At 35.4% G+C, this 23,403-nt stretch overlaps 3 protein-coding genes across 4 annotated transcripts; 2 read left to right on the top strand and 1 right to left on the bottom strand.

Annotated features, from left to right (window-relative positions):
- Positions 1 to 1,177: 1,177 nt before the first annotated feature.
- LOC123705037 lies at positions 1,178 to 15,317 on the top strand. 2 transcript variants are annotated; one of them, XM_045653591.1, is made up of 5 exons: positions 1,178 to 1,325; positions 1,414 to 1,488; positions 1,566 to 2,807; positions 14,071 to 14,092; positions 15,302 to 15,317. In XM_045653591.1, exons 1-4 carry the CDS (start codon positions 1,227 to 1,229, stop codon positions 14,074 to 14,076), a joined length of 1,422 nt encoding a protein of 473 aa, XP_045509547.1. In that variant the 5' UTR covers positions 1,178 to 1,226; the 3' UTR covers positions 14,077 to 14,092; positions 15,302 to 15,317. The 2 variants fall into 2 exon arrangements, with proteins under 2 accessions (XP_045509547.1, XP_045509546.1); XM_045653590.1 differs by lacking the exons at positions 14,071 to 14,092; positions 15,302 to 15,317 and having other exon boundaries at positions 1,566 to 3,611.
- On the bottom strand, positions 5,655 to 6,884 carry LOC123705043 (cyclin-dependent kinase 1-like). The gene has a single exon (XM_045653603.1). The coding sequence runs from the start codon at positions 6,734 to 6,736 to the stop codon at positions 5,768 to 5,770; it is 969 nt and encodes a 322-aa protein (XP_045509559.1). The 5' UTR covers positions 6,737 to 6,884; the 3' UTR covers positions 5,655 to 5,767.
- On the top strand, positions 15,316 to 17,225 carry LOC123705044 (tigger transposable element-derived protein 1-like). Its single transcript, XM_045653604.1, has 2 exons — positions 15,316 to 15,495; positions 16,022 to 17,225. Exon 2 carries the CDS (start codon positions 16,024 to 16,026, stop codon positions 16,747 to 16,749), a length of 726 nt encoding a protein of 241 aa, XP_045509560.1. The 5' UTR covers positions 15,316 to 15,495; positions 16,022 to 16,023; the 3' UTR covers positions 16,750 to 17,225.
- Positions 17,226 to 23,403: the final 6,178 nt, after the last annotated feature.

Genomic DNA, 23,403 nt, shown 5'->3' with positions numbered 1-23,403 from the left:
ATAAAGGGCGCTAAATATTTAAAAAAATTCTTTGCTTTAATCTAAAACCCTTTCTATTAAAAGAAACCTTTTTTATTAAGAAAATACACATTTAAGTATTTATAGGCATTAAAAATACGATTTATACGGCAGCTATTTTAATTACCGTATTACAATATACATATACGGCAATTAGCTGAACTGAAGTAAACAAAAATAATATATTGCGTTCTTAAATTCAAATATCTATCTTCGAAAACATTAGTGTCTATCATATTTATTGTACTCCTACTCGGATATTGGTTGTGCTGTTTATTGTATTGTTGTCAATGAGTGCTTTGTTTTTAACCGACTTCAAAAAAAGGAGGAGATTTCACACCGATTTTATTTTTATTTTGAATTTACAACAAAGAATACAAAGTTTGAAAACTCTTTATTCTAAAATAATTGCTTATGACAATAAAATAATTTATGTATCTTTACTTACAGGAAATTACAACAATCATATTACAAATATATTTGAACGGGTGACAATATTATTTTAGGATGTCTTCAGTGTAATATGAAAAAGAAAAGAAAATGTGAACAAAGATTGTATCACTTAATAAATTTATCATAGGTACTACATGAACTTTTGTAAATGTAATAAGTATGTAGTGAAAAAATGACTAAATGACTTGCTAAAAATACATTTAATAGATTTTGAAAGGTATTTACTAATATGTATTACTAAAACTATTAACTAATACTAGGTTGTAGTAGGTGTTGATATAAATTTATTTAATTTATAATGTGTTAACGTAATAAACCTCAGTTCCAAAGTGTAACAAATTCGAAATTTAGTGAATTGGAGATAAGTGTGAGAAATAGTTCCCAAAACGATTACGCACTATTTCCAAAGAGTATCTGAATGCAGATCAATTGTTTACACCCAATATTTTTTCGTAACGTGAGATTATTTTATTTTCATACAGTAACAACTCTATTCGTTTCATTTTGGAACTGAAAATATTTACACTTTATAGTAACAAATCGAAATGTTACTTTTCGTAACTGGCAACATTGCGATTTCTGGTTGACGTTTTCCTTTTGACACATGCATGAAGTTGTCTGTCAAATTTTACGTAGTAACTAATACTTAATCTGTGGTCAAATTGAAAGCTTTCCTAATTTCCTAATTCCTTTCCGCTGACAAAATTAAAACCCACTCGTTTTCGTGTTTGTATAAATAAGAAAAATAGTTAAACATGCATAAAAAGTGTTACGAAAGTAGATCTATGCGTATTTTAAAACTGGTTAACAAAAATAACGAGGAGAATAACATTAATTCTTATCATGAAAACAAAGTAAGTAAAGAGTCTTATCAAAGGCTATGTTTTCTATCAAATTGGGTTTGTAAATATTGTTAAATTATACTCAACTTTTTTCTTACAGGAAGACGACGACGACGAATTGTGCAACAGTGATTCTATTCTATCAGAGAGTAACCGCATAGTACTTACTTTTGAGGTAGAGTTTTTATATTCTTAAATTATTATATAACATAAAATATACGTGAATTCTAAATATTATTATCTTATTTTCAGAATACTGTCTTGGAAGAAGGAACTAGTTCACAAATAGTGCATCATAATAATCTGTTAAACAATGTTATATTAGCAGAAGAGTCAGAAGTTGACGAAGACTTTTCAGATGGTTCAAATGACTTATACGTTCCTGAATCCTCTGATATTTCAACAGACGAAATTCCTGACACTCCTCCTCAATCTGTTGTCAGTATTACAACATTAAGTTCAAGACAAGATGATACAACCATTCATGCTCCAGTGAAATCTAAAAAACGGCTGCGTCAGCCTATGAATTGGCATAAAAATATTAGAAAAATAAAGCGTAATTCTGGCCAATGTTATACAACCAGCTCTGGTAAAGAAATTTCTGGTAAGAAAGTAAAAAGTAGCTGTACTGAAACATGTAGGCTTAAATGCTCATCAAAAATAAGCGACAGTGAGAGGCAACAAATTCATTTGAGTTACTGGGCTCTATCAGATGTTGAAAAACAACGTGAGTTTTTAGTTAGACATATTGAACCTATCAAGCCTAAATATACAATGATAAAACCTGGAAGTAAGAGAACATACAATAATGGATATTACTTTAACATACAAAAAAATAGAGTGCAAGTTTGCAAGACGTTTTTCAAAAATACATTAGACATAAATAATAGAGTCATACATACAGCTACAAAGAAAATATCAAATACTGGGTTTCTAGAGAAAGATAAAAGAGGTGGCCATAAAAATTCTGGTAGACCAAGAATTGAAGAAGAAAGAAAAAATTTTGCTAGAAGGCATATAGAACAATTTCCCCTCATAGATTCACACTACTGTCGAGCACGAACTCAAAGAAAATATTTAAACGGGGATTTGAATTTGTCAGAAATGTACAGATTGTATCTTAAAAAGTGCATAGAAGAAAATATTCAACCTATTAAAAACATCTGTATGAAACCATATTTAACACTGAGTACAATATCTCATTTTCAACCGAAGAAAGATATCTGTGGGTTTTGTGATAATTTTAAAAATCTATCCGTTGAAGAAAAGCAACAGAAAGAAGAGAGTTATAATTATCACATCAATGAGAAGAATCAAAGTCGCATAGAAAAAGAAAATGATTTAAAATCATGTGCCAGCACTACTGTAGTTTCGTGTTTTGACTTGCAAGCTGTTCAAACTGTTCCCAGTGGAGATAGAAGCGATTTTTTCTACAAACGAAGACTGTCTTGTTATAACTTTACAATTTACGAGATAAACAACAAGCAAGGATACTGCTTTCTTTGGCATGAAGGACTGGCCAATAGAGGTGTGAATGAGATAGGCAGTTGTTTAATGAAGTACCTAAGGGATCATGTTACTGCCAAGGATGTCATATTCTACTCCGACAATTGCCCAGGGCAAAATAAGAATAAGTTTATGTGGGCACTTTATTCTTATGTTGTCAAGAACACACAAATTGAGTCAATAACCCACAAGTTTTTTGTGGTAGGACATACACAAAATGAGGGGGATGCTATGCATGCCCTGATAGAACGCGAGAAAAAAAGATCCTTAAAGGGGGGGCCCTTGTATGTTCCAACAGAGCTAACCCCAATAATCAATCTAGCCAAAAAGAATGGTAAACCCTACATTACCAACGAGTTTCGTGATTTTTTAAACATTAAATCTCTTGTCAAAAACACAGATAATTTCACAAAAAACAGTCAAGGAGAAGCTGTTAAATGGAGTAATGTACACATTGTTCAACTAAAAAAAAAATGAACCTAACAAGATATTTTACAAAATGTCTTTCTTTGATGATGAATTCAAAGTAATTGATGTTGATAGAAGGACGAGAAGGCAACAAGCAACAATTACAGAGTTAAAACCAGCATACAACAATCCACCAGGTATTTCAAAATTGAAGAAAAAGGACTTATTAGATTTATGCAAATCAGGAGCAATTCCACAAGCTCATTGGAACTTTTATGAAAATCTACCTACAGTATCTGAAGAAAGAACTCAGGAAGATGACTCAGATTAAAAAAATCTATTTCTTTTAATTATTAAGTAATTAAAACAACATTTTGATTTCAATTATGATTGTTTTATTTCAAATTTACTATAAAGATTATTAAATATTTATATACAAAAGTGGATAACTTGGAATAACTTTCTCTAGAATGAAATAAAATTTAGTTCCAAACAGTAACAATTAAAGAAAAACTGTGAAAACTTGGTGAAACTCTAAATACTAGTTCCTACCTAGACCTTTCATAAAAATAATATATTTTAGGATATCGAAATAACTATAAAAGAATAAATTAATAAAAGTATCAATAGTCATTAAGTTTTCTAATTATCTCATGAATGTTTTTGTTTGTTGACTCTGTTTCTGAATTGTTACACTTTGGAACTGAGGTATCGATATTATGTACTATACAAATGACCGATATCAAAACTAGAAAGTTTCTATTCTATTTAGTAAATAGCACATCTAAATAATATGCAGTAATTAATGATATCAAATCTTTTTTACATTTTACTTTTCTTTTTTTGAAGTTGTTTTTAGTTATTTTTAATGTATGTACAACTGTGATTGATCATTTGATTTTTTTTTATTATACCTCCCCATGGCTTATTAAGGGTTAACCATATGCATTCACAATCACTCACGATACATTATAGCATTCCCCGTTTTACTATTCCACTAAAATAAGTTTGCAAACTGAAAAGAATTTCCTACATAACCAGTCTAACCTATCCTTGCGGAGATAATTTAGATCATTTGAACTTAACCTAGACTTCACTGTCGCTTGCTTGTTGACATGTATTGCATATAAATGATATTATATACCATATTTATGTAAACCTGAGCGTCAAGGATAGTTTAAACCAGACTGACCATATTTTTACACAGGAGCAACAGAGATAGTTAAGATATATTAACATAATAAATTCATTGGTTAAATATCTGAAACAATGTCCCCGAATTTTATTGTTTAGAGTTGTAAAATAGGTAGAGGGTAGTGACTTTTCATAACAAACTGCTTTTCTTTTCCAACTAAAATGCGTAGTTTTTGTGAAAATCGAAAATGAAAATAATTTTTTTAAGGTTATTTTTGTACTAAAAACGACACTTTTATACCATTGTCGTATCAAAACTTCTAATAATCTCGCACACAGGCAATATTTTTAAATAGATTGCCGGATTATTAATTTATATATATAACAATTTCTAAAATTATATTAACTACCTGAAAAGGTATATAGCCAAAAATTTAAGTTTGTATTTACCACGTATTTACGACTGACGACATGCCATAGATAATAAATGTTATATGACGCGCTCACGATTGTAAATATAAATTGATTTTTAAAATGAATTTGTCAAAAATAATTTTAACTTAGAAAGCATTTGATAATAAAAATAATTTTACGATACATAAATAAAATACAAACAAGTTGTTTAAACCTAAGTAGTTTTTTTTTTGTTTGAGTGGGAATCGCTCTAAAGTCGCTTCTGGCACTCGCCGGACGCTGCCGCGGCACGCTCGCTTCGCTCGCTCGGCTCGTGCGGCAGTTCAAGAGTTAACCTAACACGCTCGTCGCTTCGCTCCTCGCTACCTATTTGAATACTTAAAAAAAGTAAAAGTTAATCGTTTTTAAAAACTGAAGCAAAGTGAGATATAAAAATGACATTAAAATGTATCATTTATACTCTATGATAAGCTAGTATATTTGTATTGCTAATCTGTGATCTGCGTCATATTAACTAATCTGTGGCTTGTTGTAAATACAAATTATTGGAACGATTTTTGGCTATATTAAATTGTTAAAATAATATTTTATAATATAAAAATTGTAATATGTAAATAAAGTAATAGGTACATGAATATATTTAAAAATAATGCGTGTGAGTGGGATATTTAGACATTTTGATACTATAACGGCTTAAGATTTTACTTAAAGTTGCGTTTTTAGTACAAAAATAACCTTGAAAAATATCATTTTCAATTTCGATTTTCACAAAAACTACGCATTTTAGTTGGAAAAGAAAAGCAGTTTGTTAAGAAAATCCACTACCAGCTATCGACTAAACAGCAAAAAATAATGAAATTCGGGGACATCGAATCAAATATGCAGCCAATTCATTCACACCAGAAAAACATAATAAATTCTTCACAGTCCCCAACTGTACTCTAGCATACTGGTCACATCACACAGGCACTACACTTCACTTTAACACTACATCACACAGTGGCCAATGGTTCAGCGCCCGCTTGCTTCACATAAGCCTCGTTCACCGTGAGGCCGGGGGGCAGAGTCACGTCTCTGAAGTAGCGGTGTCGCTTCGCGTCTCGCGCTGTGATGCGCCTGCACGGGTTGTAGACGAGCATCTTTTGGAGCAGATCCATGCCCACTTTGTCAAGGTTTTGTACATGATTATGAAGTTTGAATGTTGTCCAGTTGGGGAAAGTGGACTTGTAATCAGGCAGAGATGAAACTCCCGGCCAAATTTTTTCTGTCGGAGTCCTTAGCATTCTGAAAATACGGTGGAGTTGATCAATCTCCGAGTCACCCGGGAACAGTGGTTTCTTGGAGGACATCTCCGAGAAGATACACCCAATGGACCACATGTCAATGGGACAGGAATATTTCTGTACCCCGAGCAGCACTTCGGGAGCGCTGTACCACAGCGTGACTACTTTGTGCGTGTACACTTGCACCGGCAAGCCGAATGTACGCCCCAGACCAAAGTCTGCTACCTTAATAATACCAGTCTTGTCAATGAGCAAGTTTTGTGGCTTGAGATCACGATGCAGGATGCGACGTTTATGGCAGAACAGGATAGCACTGTTTATCTGGTATAAGTAGCTCTTCACGGTCCCTGGGTCCATGAATTTGCCTGATCCCAATGAATCCATGTATTTTTTGAGGTCCATGGAAAGAAATTCAAAAATTAAATACAACTTATTCATCTCCATGAGAACAACTTCTAATTTCACAATATTTGGGTGGTTCAATTGTTTGAGCAAAGAAATTTCTCTTATAGCTGTAGAAGGTACACCTTCGTCTTCCGATTCTAATTTTATTTTCTTCATAGCCACATACTGTCCTGTTATTTTGTTTTTACCTTTGTACACAACCCCGTAAGTACCTTCACCGATCTTTTCTATTTTAATGAAATCATCCATTGAGTGATGTCTGTTTGTCTCCATGTTTGAGTTTTGTTACAATCTCAAATCAATGTGAAGGCAATTTATTAATTACGAGGTTATCAATGAAAAACTAGAGAACACACATCAATTACCAGTGTTTTGTAAATTTTTTAGAAATAAAAGTTACGCGTTTACGGTTTGTTCTAACGAATTTTAAACGTAAACTTTTCAAAATTCTGACATATTTGTTGACAGTTATGTCAGACATATATGTCTTTTTTTTTATAATATTTAATGGCCTGGTTACGAGACCTTTAAGCCAATTCTTATTTTTAATCACAAATGTTCAAGATATTTTTCCTTCATTTGTCCGTAATTAGATCGTTCCCACAGTGTTTTTTATGTATTTGTATAACGCACTATAACACTTTTTGTTTTTTAACAAATCACACAACTGGCGGCGGGAGGAATCACTTACGTACCTACTACCAGTGCAAACTTAGCACCCCATCTATGGAATTTTGGGTCGAAAATGACCTTGATCGTTAGGTCCCCGTTAGGTCCTTTAAGGTCCCACAATTTATTCGTTAGGTCCCCTTTAGTTTTTTTTTAAATAATTTTTTAAATTTTAGGTATAAAAAAAGAGCACTTTAGCACCCCATCCATAGAATTTTGGGTCAAAAATGACCTTAATCGATAGGTCTCCGTTAGGTCCTATAAGGTCCCACAATTTTTTCGTTAGGTCCCCTTTAGTTTTTTTTTTAATAATTTTTTTTTTAATTTTAGGTATAAAAAAGTTACACTTTAGCACCCCATCCATAGCAAAATTGGCGAATTTTATCAAAATCGTATTCTTTACCGTTAGGTCCGTAGAGGCCCATCATTGAAATTGTTAAATTATTTATGTTATTAAAATCTATATCTATATATCTATATCTATATATATATATAAAAGAAAGTCGTGTTAGTTACTCCACTTATAACTCAAGAACGGCTGAACCGATTTAGCTGAAAATTGGCAGGGAGGTAGTTTAGAGCCAGGAGAAGGATATAGGATACTAAATACGTACCACGGGCGAAGCCGGGGCGGACCACTAGTTATAAAATAATTGAAACCTGCGCATGCGCCTTAGAGCATTAAGACATGCGCATGCGCATTTATTCTATGACCGAACCATGTTATTCATGTTGAAGAGCAGTAAAAAAAAAAACAAGATGGAACAACTGCAGAAATGGAAGAGTTAATGATGTCAGAGATAATGATAGTGATTCTTATTCTTTATTCGCGGCTTAAAGCCATCTTTCGAACCAGACGTGACTAGTATAGATTTATTTAATGATTTAATTTAATAAATGAAACGATACCAATTTAAATTTCGCACTGTTTATGTATGATGTGCGCATGTCTTAATGCTCTAAGGCGCATGCGCAGGTTTCAATTATTTTATAACTAGTGGTCCGCCCCGGCTTCGCCCGTGGTACGTATTTAGTATCCTATATCCTTCTCCTGGCTCTAAACTACCTCCCTGCCAATTTTCAGCTAAATCGGTTCAGCCGTTCTTGAGTTATAAGTGGAGTAACTAACACGACTTTGTATAGATTTATTTATTGATTTAATTTAATAAATGAAACGATACCAATTTAAATTTCGCACTGTTTATGTATGATGTGCGCATGCCTTAATGCTCTAAGGCGCATGCGCAGGATTCAACTATATATATAAAAGAAAGTCGTGTTAGTTACTCCACTTATAACTCAAGAACGGCTGAACCGATTTAGCTGAAAATTGGCAGGGAGGTAGTTTAGAGCCAGGAGAAGGATATAGGATACTAAATACGTACCACGGGCGAAGCCGGGGCGGACCACTAGTTATAAAATAATTGAAACCTGCGCATGCGCCTTAGAGCATTAAGACATGCGCATGCGCATTTATTCTATGACCGAACCATGTTATTCATGTTGAAGAGCAGTAAAAAAAAAAACAAGATGGAACAACTGCAGAAATGGAAGAGTTAATGATGTCAGAGATAATGATAGTGATTCTTATTCTTTATTCGCGGCTTAAAGCCATCTTTCGAACCAGACGTGACTAGTATAGATTTATTTAATGATTTAATTTAATAAATGAAACGATACCAATTTAAATTTCGCACTGTTTATGTATGATGTGCGCATGTCTTAATGCTCTAAGGCGCATGCGCAGGTTTCAATTATTTTATAACTAGTGGTCCGCCCCGGCTTCGCCCGTGGTACGTATTTAGTATCCTATATCCTTCTCCTGGCTCTAAACTACCTCCCTGCCAATTTTCAGCTAAATCGGTTCAGCCGTTCTTGAGTTATAAGTGGAGTAACTAACACGACTTTCCTAGTTATAAAATAATTGAAACCTGCGCATGCGCCTTAGAGCATTAAGACATGCGCATGCGCATTTATTCTATGACCGAACCATGTTATTCATGTTGAAGAGCAGTAAAAAAAAAAACAAATGGAACAACTGCAGAAATGGAAGAGTTAATGATGTCAGAGATAATGATAGTGATTCTTATTCTTTATTCGCGGCTTAAAGCCATCTTTCGAACCAGACGTGACTAGTATAGATTTATTTAATGATTTAATTTAATAAATGAAACGATACCAATTTAAATTTCGCACTGTTTATGTATGATGTGCGCATGTCTTAATGCTCTAAGGCGCATGCGCAGGTTTCAATTATTTTATAACTAGTGGTCCGCCCCGGCTTCGCCCGTGGTACGTATTTAGTATCCTATATCCTTCTCCTGGCTCTAAACTACCTCCCTGCCAATTTTCAGCTAAATCGGTTCAGCCGTTCTTGAGTTATAAGTGGAGTAACTAACACGACTTTCTTTTATATATATATATATATAGATAGATATAGATTTTAATAACATAAATAATTTAACAATTTCAATGATGGGCCTCTACGGACCTAACGGTAAAGAATACGATTTTGATAAAATTCGCCAATTTTGCTATGGATGGGGTGCTAAAGTGTAACTTTTTTATACCTAAAATTAAAAAAAAAATTATTAAAAAAAAACTAAAGGGGACCTAACGAAAAAATTGTGGGATCTTATAGAACCTAACGGAGACCTATCGATTAAGGTCATTTTTGACCCAAAATTCTATGGATGGGGTCCTAAAGTGCACTTTTTTATACCTAAAAGTTAAAAAAATATTAAAAAAAAAAAACTAAAGGGGACCTAACGAAAAAATTGTGGGACCTTAAAGGACCTAACGGGGACCTAACGATCAAGGTCATTTTCGACCCAAAATTCCATAGATGGGGTGCTAAGTTTGCACTGGTGTACCTACTCTACTATTTCACTTGCCAATACTAGTCTATGAAAATATGAACATATGGTTTTGACAGTTGAAGAAAATATGGTTCATATCTGTTCATATCGGCGATCTTCTCATTACAGAAAGTGCATATATTGCTGTTTTAATTATGTTCAGTCTTGCAAGGTGTGCGGGTGCTTTATTGTGGCCAAATCTTAATCTATTGATTGTGGTGATAAACTCACGACTAGCTATATCCAGCTCATCATACCAAGGTCTTCTCTGTAAATCCTCTTGAATATTTCCATACCATTTTCCTTTAAATTTCTGATCCTCCGTCCAGAATTGTAACCACATACTATTTAACGAAACATTTACATCGTAATAATAATCAGTCATAGGAACATGTATCACATTTCTGACGTCAATAGCATTGACCCCTACATAAGCAGTTTTGTCCGCTATTTCGTTGCCCAGAATACCTTTATGTGAGGGAACCCACATAAATGCAACTGTAGCTCCTTTATTATGCAACCGCCATACAAAATCCTTAATAAAATAGATAATATAATTAGTTTTAAAACTAAGATTTACAAGTTTCAGACTATTAATTATAAGACTTAAAGAATCTGTTAAGATTAGAAAATATTTAAAATTATTTACACAACTAATCAATTTTAAAGCTTCAAAAACTGCATATGCCTCTGCCGTATAAATAGAGCACTGTTGATGTAGAACAAAGGTTTGAGCAGTACCCCTTTGGGGATCATACACTGCACTTCTCACATAATCTGTACCTTTACTACCATCAGTGTAGACTGTTTAATAGTTTTGGTTCTCTTCTAAGAATGCTTGAAAATCAGAATTATTATCAATTGACCTAGATAAAATTGACATTGGATGTATAATACTATTGAATGAATGAGTGTAACATGACCAGTGAGATTGTTTTTTGACATTTGAACATTGAGATTTTATTTCCAGGAAAATATGGCACAAAGTTGGGCATATACCTTTTAGCAGATCATTAGGTGAAGTCAGTGAACCATCTGTGCTTATTAAATGAGGTGAGGTGATTTTATTTATAATAAGGAGATTATTTGATGATAGTAGTTTTAAACAATATCTTTTTGCAAGTTTGATTCGTCTCAATAACAGAGGCATAATATTTGTTTCAACTTCCATGGCCCTTATGGGAGTCGAACACATTGCCCCTGATATGATCCTCAAAGCTTTGTTCTGTATTATATCCAGTTTATGAGTATGAGTGCTATTTAAATATGCCAAAGAACTATAATCAAAATGACTTCGGACTATGGATTTATATAAAATTGAAAGTATTTTGGGATCAGCACCCCATGCTACACCTGCTAGACATCTCAAAATGTTAACACCTTTTAATGCATTTCTAGATATGTATATGTTTAATATGTTCTTCAAATGTGAGCTTGTGATCAATTATGATACCCAAGAATTTGTGGGACATTACTCTTGGAATAATATCACCATTAAAAACAACATTGATTAGTGGTGAATCCTTACCAAATAGCATAACACTACTTTTAGCAGCATTTATTTTTAAATTTAATTCGTGCTGATAGTAGTTACTCAACTGCCTTAAAGCAATGTTAACATTTTTAATGGCTGTGGTTAAATTCACATCTGAACTGTACAATGCTAAATCATCTGCAAACTGAAGTATATTTACATTTTTAGTATTTACATATTTACATATCTCACAAGTATACAAATAATATAATAAGGGTGATAAAGTTGCACCCTGCATAGTACCCTTTGACACAGTTCTGGGTCCATGTAAGATATTGTTATGCTTAACATATAATATTCTATTATTAATAAATCCATTTACACAATTGTCCAGGTACACCTGCATTGCTTAAAACCTTCACCAGTATGCCAGGATCTACATTATCAAATGCACCTTGCACATCTAGAAATACACAAACTGTGTGTAATCTCTTGTCTTTTGCATTTTTCAGATCACTTATAAGAGAAACGAAACTGTCAGCACAACTTCGTCCTCTGCGGAATCCATATTGAACATGAGGGATAACACTATTTGATTCTGCATACCAATCAAGGCGAGTTTTCACCATGTTTTCAAATATCTTTCCAAGACATGACGACAGTGAAATTGGACGATAGGAACTAGCCTGTTCAGGTGGTTTATCTTGTTTAAGTATAGGTAGAACCAATCCTCAGAATGCTACAGAGGTTATTCACTTCCACCTTACTCGAGGGCACTGCGCCAAAAGCGTGGAGCAGCAGTATGGTTGTCCTCTTCTTCAAAAAGGGAGACAAAACCCTGTTGAAGAACTACAGGCCAATATCACTGCTGAGCCATGTTTATAAGCTGTTCTCGAGAGTCATTACGAATCGTCTCGAACGCAGGCTTGATGACTTCCAGCCTCCCGAACAAGCCGGTTTCCGAAGAGGCTTTAGCACCATGGACCACATTCATACGCTGCGGCAGATTATACAGAAGACGGAGGAGTATAATCTGCCATTATGCTTGGCGTTTGTGGACTATGAAAAAGCCTTTGATTCGATCGAGACTTGGGCCGTATTGAGGTCTCTTCAGCGTTGCCGCATCGACTATCGGTATATCGAAGTGTTGAGAAGTTTGTATGAAAACGCCACTATGTCAGTCCGGGTTCAGGAGCATTGCACAAAGGCAATTCCTCTGCAGCGCGGGGTCAGACAGGGAGATGTAATTTCTCCGAAACTGTTTACCGCTGCTTTGGAAGACGTCTTCAAGCTCCTGGACTGGCAAGGATTTGGCATCAACGTTAATGGCGAGTACATCACTCACCTTCGATTTGCGGACGATATCGTAGTCATGGCAGAATCCCTGGAAGACCTCAATACAATGCTCGGTGACCTCTACAGAGTTTCACAACAAGTGGGCCTTAGCATGAACATGGACAAGACGAAAATAATGTCAAATGTCCATGTTGTGCCCACTCCGGTATCAGTTGGAAACTCTATTCTCGAAATTGTTGACGAATACGTTTACCTGGGACAAACAGTCCAATTAGGTAAGTCCAATTTCGGGAAAGAGGTCAATCGTCGAATCCGACTCGGCTGGGCAGCGTTCGGGAAACTACGCAACATCTTTTCGTCCAAAATCCCTCAGTGCCTGAAGACGAAAGTCTTCGAGCAGTGTGTGTTACCGGTGTTGACTTACGGATCTGAGACGTGGTCCCTAACCGCGGGCATGGTGCACAAGCTTCGCGTCGCTCAACGAGCTATGGAACGGGCTATGCTTGGGGTTTCTTTGCGTGATCGAATCAGAAATGAGGAGATCCGCAAAAGAACTAAAGTCACCGACATAGCCCACCGTATTAGTAAGTTGAAGTGGCGTTGGGCTGGGCATATAGCCCGCAGAACCGATGGCCGTTGGGGCAAAAAGGTTCTCGAATGGCGACCACGTACAGGACGTCGCAGTGTGGGACGGCCCTCAACGAGGTGGACAGACGACCTGATCAAAGTGGCGGGGAGCCGCTGGAGTCAGGCCGCTGGTGATCGGTCATTATGGAAATCTTTGGTGGAGGCCTATGTCCTGCAGTGGACGTCCTAAAAGGCTGGAACGGAACGGAAGTATAGGTAGAACACATTGAGTTTTCCATGAACTTGGTATTAACTTTTTATGCCAAAGATTATTAAGAACATTCAAAAATATATTTTGTATTGATTCAGGTAGATGTTTAATCAATAAATATGGAAAATAGTCTAAACCAGGACTAGTATTTCTCCTAGATTGTAAACTCATTAGGAATTCAGACCATGAAAAAGGATCCAATAAAAATCGTGATTGCGGATTTTCATTATTAATATTAAAATAATTGTCTAATTGAACCCGGTCAGTCAAATTGGTGCTATCTGATAGTCTATCCAGTAGTGGTTGCACAAATTCATCTTTATATGACTTATTACTAATTCTGATATTCTTAAATCTTTTAATCAGATTCCAGATTTGACTGATGGGAGTAAGGTAAAGCACCCAATGCTCGACAACGCAACATTGTTCGACACTAAAAAACTAAACGCAAAAAAATAACACCTATTATTATCTATGATATATAAAAGAGCTAGATACGTTACCCGCTCTCTATTTTGGCAAGAAAAAACTCAGGTAAGTGCCCGAGTTTCACTTAGTCACGCACCATTCAGCGTCGTGGCTGGACGTTCTTTTTGTATTTTAATCGGCAGTTGTTATTACGAAGTACATGAGTGAGACATGTATTATGTCTCGTGCGTGAGAGTGAAAGAGAGAACAACTGTATTGGTGATAATGCGTTAGTAAGTAAAGTAACCGTCATGAGAAGCTATAAATTTTGTAAACAAGTGTTCAGGAGTTCACAACATTTGGACCAACAAAAAAAATGAATTTGTTTAAGATTTATATTCTTTTAATATATTATACACAGATGCTATGCCAATTCCCAAAATCGATGCTGTTTTTTTATTTATTTCGGTTTTGTAGGGATATTCATTCGATGGCCAATTTTCTTTCACGTACTTATATACGTTGATCACCATATTTTTCTCATTAACCGTAAAGCTCGTCACCTGTAAAAATCACCGGTAGTCACTTGTCACACGAAGCTCAAGCTATATCTCCAGGTATACCAATTAACCTAACCAATTACTTCACAATTTAAAACCTACTTCTAATATTAACCTTAAGTTTCCAAAGATTAGCGCGTTTGAACAAACAACTCTTTCTTTTTACTTATTATATATTTTAGATAAATTGTATTACGCACCTTTTGACGTTTTTTTCGTGGCGAATTTATTTCCTTAGATGTACTGGATACTGGCTCCATTATACGTAATAACAAATGAAATTAACGCAACAATTAAAGTAACAACAATAAAAAAGTGATAACGAAACAATAACAAAATTAACAATAACAACCAGATCCGCGATATATGCAAAGCAATGAAACAAACTCGTACGCATTCGAAACTCGAATGATGCGTTTATTTCAAAATGGCGTCCCGATAGTTCACAATCCCTGCGACGGACGCGTTCCGGTACCAAGAAACACAAACGATAGCGCTTTGCGTCGTTAAAATATGATCCGACTAAATTAAATAGGTTGTTACTTTCATATAACCCGTCTATATTTCATGTCGATTGAATATGGTCAATTTATTATTATCTCGCAGTATAAAATGTTTACTTAGTAAAAGATGTTTGTTTACATAATTTATAGCTTCTCGTGACGGGTACTTTAGGTATGTATTAATTACGCTGTTTTTTAGTGCAATGATGTTGGCGTATGCCGCGTCTACTAGTATAATAGGTCATTGACTATTATACGTTTTTCGAACGCACCAAAGCATTGAGCCATAGACAACTGTCACTAACTTGTCATTGTGGATGACATTTCCTACATTCGGCCATTTTGTACAAAATGGTGAAGGTGTAAACATCGACCGGCGGACAACTCTTTCGGAAATCCAGTTTTACTAGCGGAATCCTTAAGGAGGTGAGTAGCAAATATTGCACATAACATAGTGCTGATTTACACAGGGTCAGTAACTGACTACAAATTCGAGGCAAATCAGTGCTGACCCGAAAAAAAACCCTGTGTAAACAGATTTGAAGTCAGTACAGAGGCTTAATATCTATGTAAACAGTGTCTACTGACCCTGTGTAAATCAGCACTTATGTTTGGTTTGATTTACCGAGATTGATAATTATTTATTTGATTAGAGATGAAATTCAATACCTTTTAGTAGGTTTTTAGTAATGAGAGGTTAAGTTGAGATGCCAAAACACGCTTGTCGATCATTGGATATTTTTTCATCGCATTTTCTAATTATCGACAAATGTCGAAATATAATTTTTTCATAATATAAGCAGCTTGATTTGTAATTTAGCTAAGTGTTTCAAGCACTTTATAAAAAAACATCTTCCATCTAGATTGTCAAACTGTTTCCAATGATCGACAGCCGTGTCGATGATTGGGTATACCATACAATCCAATAATCGACATAAGTTTTTTTTGACAGAAATGGCGCCTAAAAAAAATTATACGCCTGCACAAATGGCTCAGGCTATAGAAGCGGTCAAAAAAGGCGAAAAAATTACAACTGCAGCAAACAAGTATGGTGTGCCCAGGATTACCCTATATGACAAAATTTCGGGTAAAACTCCAGTCGAGTATTCTATGGGTCCTAGTACCTATTTGTCTACAGAAGCAGAAAACCTTTTAGAAAAATGGGTAATTGACATGGCGGAAAAACACATTCCCATTACAAGAGACGAATTGCTTGACAGTGTGCAACGCATTATTATGGACCAGAAGATAAAAACGCCTTTTACTGACGATAGGCCAGGCAAGAAATGGTATAATCTTTTTCTAAAAAGACATCCTGCTTTGTCTGAGCGAACAGCACAAAATTTAACAACGGCGCGAGATGCAGTAACGGAAGAAAATATAAAAAAATGGTTTAAAGAAGTTGAATCATATATACAAGAAAACGTTCTAAAAGAAGCTTCGGAAGACCCTCAAAGAATTTTTAATACGGACGAGAGCGCCTTCTATTTGTCCCCTAAAGCCGGGAAAGTTCTTGCAAGAAAAGGTGACAAACATGTCTACCGATCATCTGGAGACGATAAGGACAATTTGACAGTGTTGATTACCGGGAATGCAGCTGGACAATTGGCACCCACTATGGTAGTGTATGTGTCGTGGCCATATCGTAGATTTGCTCATTTCATGAAATGGCCAATTTAGTTTGGCCAGGTTTCACGATTAGGTCATCCAGATTTGGCCAGATCGTCGATCTGGCCAAACGTGAATGGCCATTTCACGAAATGCGACCATTTTTGTTTCTTTTTTAAAAAGCGATTCGCTTCTGGCACTCGCCGGCCGCTGCCGCGGCACGCCCGCTTTACTCGCTCGGCTCGTACGTTGTTTATTAAAGTCTAACCTAACCTAACCTAACCTATATTTTATACGATCTGGCCAAATGCCGATGACCAAATCGTGAAACGTTGACGATTTAACGATCCAGATCAAACTATGTTGGCCATTTCATGAAATGAGCAAATCTACGATATGGCCACGACATATGCCTATGAGAGACAGTTCCATCTGCAATTTCATCTCCGTTTCCAAAAGAATGGTCAATTGGACGCACAGCAAGTGATAGAGAGAGATAGAGAGAATAAGTAATGATTGTAGTGCCATTGTTTTTTATTTTATGATAATTTAAATATTTGCACACCCAAATAGTGGGTAGAATGTATTAGCGCCTTAATATTGTAACAACACCTTTTTTGTAACTACATTCTTGTAAATAAATGAAATTTGAATTTGAATTTGAATTTAAAACAGTAATAAAAGACTGATTGAGACTTAAAAAGACTCAGGCCTATAAGTTGATTAATAATAAAATACAGTTTTTATTCTTATAATTATTTTTTTTATTTAACTTTTTACCTGCATGAACTGTTGATCATTGGATGACGATTAATAGAACTGTTGATTACTAGATGTCGGTCATTGGAACATGTTGATTACCGGGTGTCGATAAATGGATTTCTGCAGTCGAAGACTGGACCGAAAATAACATTTTTTTATTTTGAAATATCTCTTTATTTTTAAATACTTTACTTGTTTTTAATACAAAATATTATGCAAAGATACCCAAATTGTCTGCCAAAGAATCATAAAATACCAACAAGAAACTAAATATTAATAAAAACGCTGTAAGAACCCCTTAAAGTGTCGATGATTGGGTGCTTTACCTTAGTTCTATTGAAATTGTTACAGAAACTATTCCAGCTAATTCTTTTTTGTTCCTTGATAGTCCTTTTTTTTAAAGCATTTAATTTTTTATAGTTAATGTAATTATTAATGGTTGGATCATTTCTGTACAATTTCAATGCTTCATAAGATTTAATTGATCAGATTGTTCACAGATGCTGTTCCACCAGGGAGCTGGTGGTCTACTCCTGAAGTTGGTCCTGGTGAATCTAGGAATTACAATTTCTTTGAGTTTATCAAGCCGATTACAGAACTCCTCATAAAATTTCATCGGGTTCTCTGCACTGACTATCATGTCTTGGAAGACTGAATGTGAGGTTTCTGCATAATGAGTCCAATCAGTTTTGTTATATAAAAATTTGTCAACATGTTTATTGATTGTGTATCTTTCAATGCACATAGTAATGTCTGTGATGGTTGGGTAATGATAACTACCCATAGGATCATCATACACAGACCACTCACAAAGTGGGGCCAATTCGGGGCTAATAAAACTGACATCTATTGCTGAAGGATTGCGTGTAGGATAATTTACAGTAGTGAAGCTACCATTATTCAAAATACACAAATCATATTCATCAATTATATCATACAAGTTTTGACCACGAGCTTTAGTAGATAGACATCCAAAAGCAATATGGTGTGCATTGAAATCACCACTCACAAAAAGAGGTTTTGGTAAATCGCTTATAATATTGCGCAATCTATTCATTCTTATATGTCTGCTTGAGGGAGGGCAATACACACAAAGAATAGATAGTGTAGTATTTTCTGTATATAAACTTATTGCTATATGTTGAGTAGTGCCTTTCCCCCAAGGTTGCCCAAAATAATAAAACCTTTCCTTCAACTGCTTTATTACTCTTCACAATACATAAGTGTTATTTATGCTAGCCGTTATGCACTACTGACTTTAAATTCTAATAAATCTAAAAAGCGTCGGGGAAACAATGTGGACGCACACATATACAAAAAGCTCGATCAGCGAATTGTACATGTGTGTCCCTACATTATTCCCCCCCCCTTTTCAAAAAAAAAAAAAATAATTATACACTCCAAAAAATACAAAGACAAACACAGAAATTACCATAAAATACAAATGAGATAACAATGCAATACTGAAGACACATATGAATTCGTAATATTTCCTAAATTTATATCAATAAAAGATATAGGTAACATCTAAACGGCTTAGCCTAATTAAAATTGATCGGAATACACTTACTATTCACTACACGAATTTATCCATATGTTACAATTAATACAAGTTTAATAAAAATGCTAAATGAGTGACGATATTATTACCTATGTAATCCGATATAACTTACTAAGTAAATAGGTACTAATTATTACAAAAACAGGAAATACTAAATAAGCATCTTCAATGCGTAAAAACAAAACTATCGTATTACTTTATTCTTTCGCAATAGTTACACAAAAATGTAAAATATGCACAATATAATGTTAATCATATTTATGTAAAACATAAAATGAAATGATTAAACAATAATATGAAACAATAAAAACTTTTACTTCAAAACGTTGTATAGTGAACAATTAATATAAAAATTTGTATAAGACGCAAAAGCTACATGTAAAAAAATATGAACTTACATTCTAACAAAAATGTATATAACACACAAGTATAATAAATTGAATTACATACAATACAGATAATACTTCGAATTAAAGACAATAGCTAAATACTGTGTGAAAGTACAATATCGCAAATCGCACGGGTCGTCGGATTACGCGACCGCTCCTAGTTACGCTTATGGGTGGCGCATGCTCAACCGACTTCGATAAAGATGTGTTATGTGGAACAAAATTGTTCTCAACTGTAACATCATCTTTTAATATAAAGGCTGGCTTTAACCTGTCAATGGAAACGCGTGCGACTCTATCCGGAAATTGTATTTTAAAAACTTTAGAACTACGTTCTAACACTTGATAAGGACCATCATAAGGCGGTTTTAGAGACCTGTGCACTGCGTCATCTCTAACAAAAACGTGACTACAACTTTGCAAATCGGAATAAACAAATATTTTCTTTGCGTTCGTCTTATCTCTCGTCGGACGATACTGAGATATAGTTTCACGGATTTTCTCTACCAAACTATAAGGATCGTTTACATCACAGTCATTTGTAGAACTATCGTAGAACTCGCCAGGCAAACGTAAAGTTTTACCGAAGGCCAATTCTGCGGCACTAACATTACTATCAGTTCGTATTGCTGCTCTCAACCCTAACATAACAGTGGGTAATTCGTCTAACCACGTTTTTTTACTACTAAGCAGTCTCGCCATAAGGGCTGCCTTCAACGATCTATGCCACCTTTCCACCGCGCCATTACTTTGTGGGTGGTAAGGTGTAGTACGAATTTTATTAATGCCCAAAAATGACATTAACTTTAAAAATAGATTCGACTCAAACTGACGTCCTTGATCGCTAGTAATACGGACGGGACAACCATACCTAACTATCCATCCTTCATAAATATGCTTAGCAACGACGTCTGCAGTAATTTCTTTAACGGGAAATGCTTCAGGCCAACGCGTACATCTATCTATAATTGTTAATAAATATCTAAATCCCTGTGGAGATGTCGGCAATGGACCAACTAAATCCACATGGATATGCTCGAATCGCGAAACTTCCGGGAACTTTCCTATATCCGAAACAACGTGACGCGAAATCTTCGACCTTTGACATGATACACACGCTTTGGTCCATTTCCCTATATCTTTATTCATACTAGGCCAAAAAAATTGTTTAGTGACCATCTTCCGAGTCGTACGTATACCGGGATGACTTAGATTGTGAACACTATCGAAAGCAATTTTTCTAAAATACTCTGTTAAATAAGGTCTAATAATATTATTTGAAACTTCGCAATATACTCCTTTTTTACAAGTCGGTAAATACATTTTCTTAAATTTTACATTATTATCGCTATGCCCACTACGTGTCATATTAATCAAGTACTCGTCTTTCGCTTGCGAGTCAGCAAGTTCGGTGAAGTCGAGTACAGTCGGGCAAACAATTGTTTCTACGCGCGATAAAGTATCGGCTACAATATTATCTTTACCGCTAATATGCTGTATGTCGACCGTAAATTCACTTATAAAAAGTAATTGTCGCGTCCTTCTAGGCGTTTCTTTACTGTCATTACCTATTTTAGAAAATGCATGACATAATGGCTTATGATCTGTATATATTGTTAAAGGACGGCCTTCAAACAATTTCCTAAAATATTTTATAGCTTGAAAAATCGCTAGTAATTCCCTATCATAAGTAGAATACTTTTGCTCGGTAGGCGAAAATTTTTTGGAAAAATATCCTAGGGGTATCCACTTACCTTTTACTCGCTGTTGCAATACCGCACCCATACAGGTATTGGAAGCGTCGGTCATCAAGGCTAAGGGAACATCTAAAAGGGGATGTGACAATGTGACGGCATTTTGTAGTCCTATCTTACATTGCACAAAAGCATTATCACTAACATTGTTCCAAATAATTTTCGATTTATCATTTTTCTTAGAATTTACTAAATATTTATTGAGTTCGCATTGATGTGACGCTAAATGAGGTAAATGTGGTCTATAAAAATTGATCATTCCTAAAAATCGTCTTAAATCCGATACTGTAACGGGTTTAGGAAAATTAACTATGGCCTCGACCTTGTCTTTGAGTGGTTTAATTCCATCTACACTTACTTCGTGACCTAAGAATTCTATACGCGACTGTCCGAAGCTACACTTGCTTAAGTTTATAGATATGCCGTATGTATTGAAACGTTCGAATACTAACTTCAAATGTTCTTGATGTAAAGTCTCATTTTCGCTGGCAATTATGACGTCATCTAAGTAACAAAATAAAAAACCGAGACCTTGTAAAACGGTATTGTTCATAAAACGTTGAAACGTTTGTGCGGCGTTCCTTAGGCCAAAACTCATACGGGGAAATTCGAAAAGTCCAAAAGGGGTAATGATAGCAGTTTTTTCTATATCGCATGGGGCAACTTTTATGCAGTGATAGGCTCTATTTATATCTACTTTTGAATATATTTTTTTATTAGCCAATATAAAAGTAAAGTCGTGTAATCGCGGAACTGGATATCTGTCGGGCTTTGTAATTGCGTTGAGCTGTCGATAATCTCCGCACGGCCTTAACTCGCCATTCTTTTTAACTACGACATGAAGCGGGCTAGCCCAAGCACTTTTAGAAGGCCTACAGATACCTAATTCTTGCATAACCCTGAACTCTTCCTTCACCTTTTTGTATCTATCCGGGGGCAACGGTCTAGCTCGAGCATGAATAGGTGGGCCGCTCGTCTCTATATAATGCAAAACGTTATGCGATGTAGTTTCTTTAAACGACATCGGCTTAATAATGTCAGGAAACATACTTAATAAATCGTAATACGCATGACTTTTGCACACAGAATTTAGCGATTGTTGCGTACACGAAACTAAGGACGCTAATACATGTAAATCGGTAACTTGATCTATTAACTTTTTTCGATACAAATCAACTAATAATTTATGATGTGTTAAAAAATCAGCTCCCAATATTGGCTGTTTGACATCTGCTAAAATAAAATCCCAACGGTACGGTCTTCTTAAATTAAGATTTAAAACAATAGATTTAACGCCATAAGTTGCAATTTCTGTACCGTTAGCAGCGTATAACTTAAGATCGGATCGACATAATTTATTATATTTAAATGGATTTCTAGGTACGGGTAAAACGGATACATTGGCACCGGTATCTACTAAAAATTTTAAGTTAGTATTTAAATCTGTTACCATGAGACGGCTGCACGGCGTGATGGTACAGACCTCCGCCGTAGTCTGCACCTGCCTCGCTAGTTTTCCGGCTGGGCGGCTGCTGCGCTGGGGCTGGGGCTTCTCTTCCAGGCACACGGTGGGATGCACTTGTGAGCGCGCTGCCGGAACCTGAAGTGGTAGCTGCACAACCAGTCAGGTGCGCCGGGACGACGTCGCTTCGAAGATGACCTTGAAGACTCTCGAAAATTGCGTGACGGTGTTCTGGGTCGCCGGTGTACCGCTCGTGATCGTGAGCGCTCGATGTTTGAAAGGCGCACGTTGATTTTCGCCAATTCCGCCGCAAGGGTGCCGTAAAAGTTAGATGTAGACATCGCCATGTTAAAATTTAAATTCTTCCAATAAATCTTCGTCTTCAAAATAATTTTATTGTTATAATTTCTTGTTGTTCTTTGTCGGGGGTCACCAATGTTGAGTAGCGCCTTTCCCCCAAGGTTGCCCAAAATAATAAAACCTTTCCTTCAACTGCTTTATTACTCTTCACAATACATAAGTGTTATTTATGCTAGCCGTTATGCACTACTGACTTTAAATTCTAATAAATCTAAAAAGCGTCGGGGAAACAATGTGGACGCACACATATACAAAAAGCTCGATCAGCGAATTGTACATGTGTGTCCCTACACTATATTTTGTATATCTTCATAAAAAGAGGTATTTAAAACATTGTATTTCAAATGTTCCTTAACTAATATTCCCACACCATTACGAGCATTTTTAGAATTTCTGTTGTAAAAATTGTAATTAGAAATATGAAATGATTGATGATCT

The sequence above is a fragment of the Colias croceus genome, chromosome Z (genome assembly GCF_905220415.1).
Source record: "Colias croceus chromosome Z, ilColCroc2.1".
Classification (NCBI taxonomy): domain Eukaryota; kingdom Metazoa; phylum Arthropoda; class Insecta; order Lepidoptera; family Pieridae; genus Colias; species Colias croceus.
The sequence above is the reverse complement of the archived record's forward strand: the minus strand, read 5'-3'. Positions and strand labels throughout refer to the sequence as shown.

Excerpts from the sequence above, each read along its gene's own strand:
- LOC123705037 (XM_045653590.1), top strand. The coding sequence starts at position 1,227 with ATGCATAAAAAGTGTTACGAAAGTAGATCTATGCGTATTTTAAAACTG. Across the intron at positions 1,326-1,413 it reads ATTCTTATCATGAAAACAAA|GAAGACGACGACGACGAATT; the intron begins GTAAGTAAAGAG and ends TTTTTCTTACAG. Across the intron at positions 1,489-1,565 it reads GCATAGTACTTACTTTTGAG|AATACTGTCTTGGAAGAAGG; the intron begins GTAGAGTTTTTA and ends TCTTATTTTCAG.
- LOC123705044 (XM_045653604.1), top strand. The coding sequence starts at position 16,024 with ATGGCGCCTAAAAAAAATTATACGCCTGCACAAATGGCTCAGGCTATA.
- LOC123705043 (XM_045653603.1), bottom strand. The coding sequence starts at position 6,736 with ATGGAGACAAACAGACATCACTCAATGGATGATTTCATTAAAATAGAA.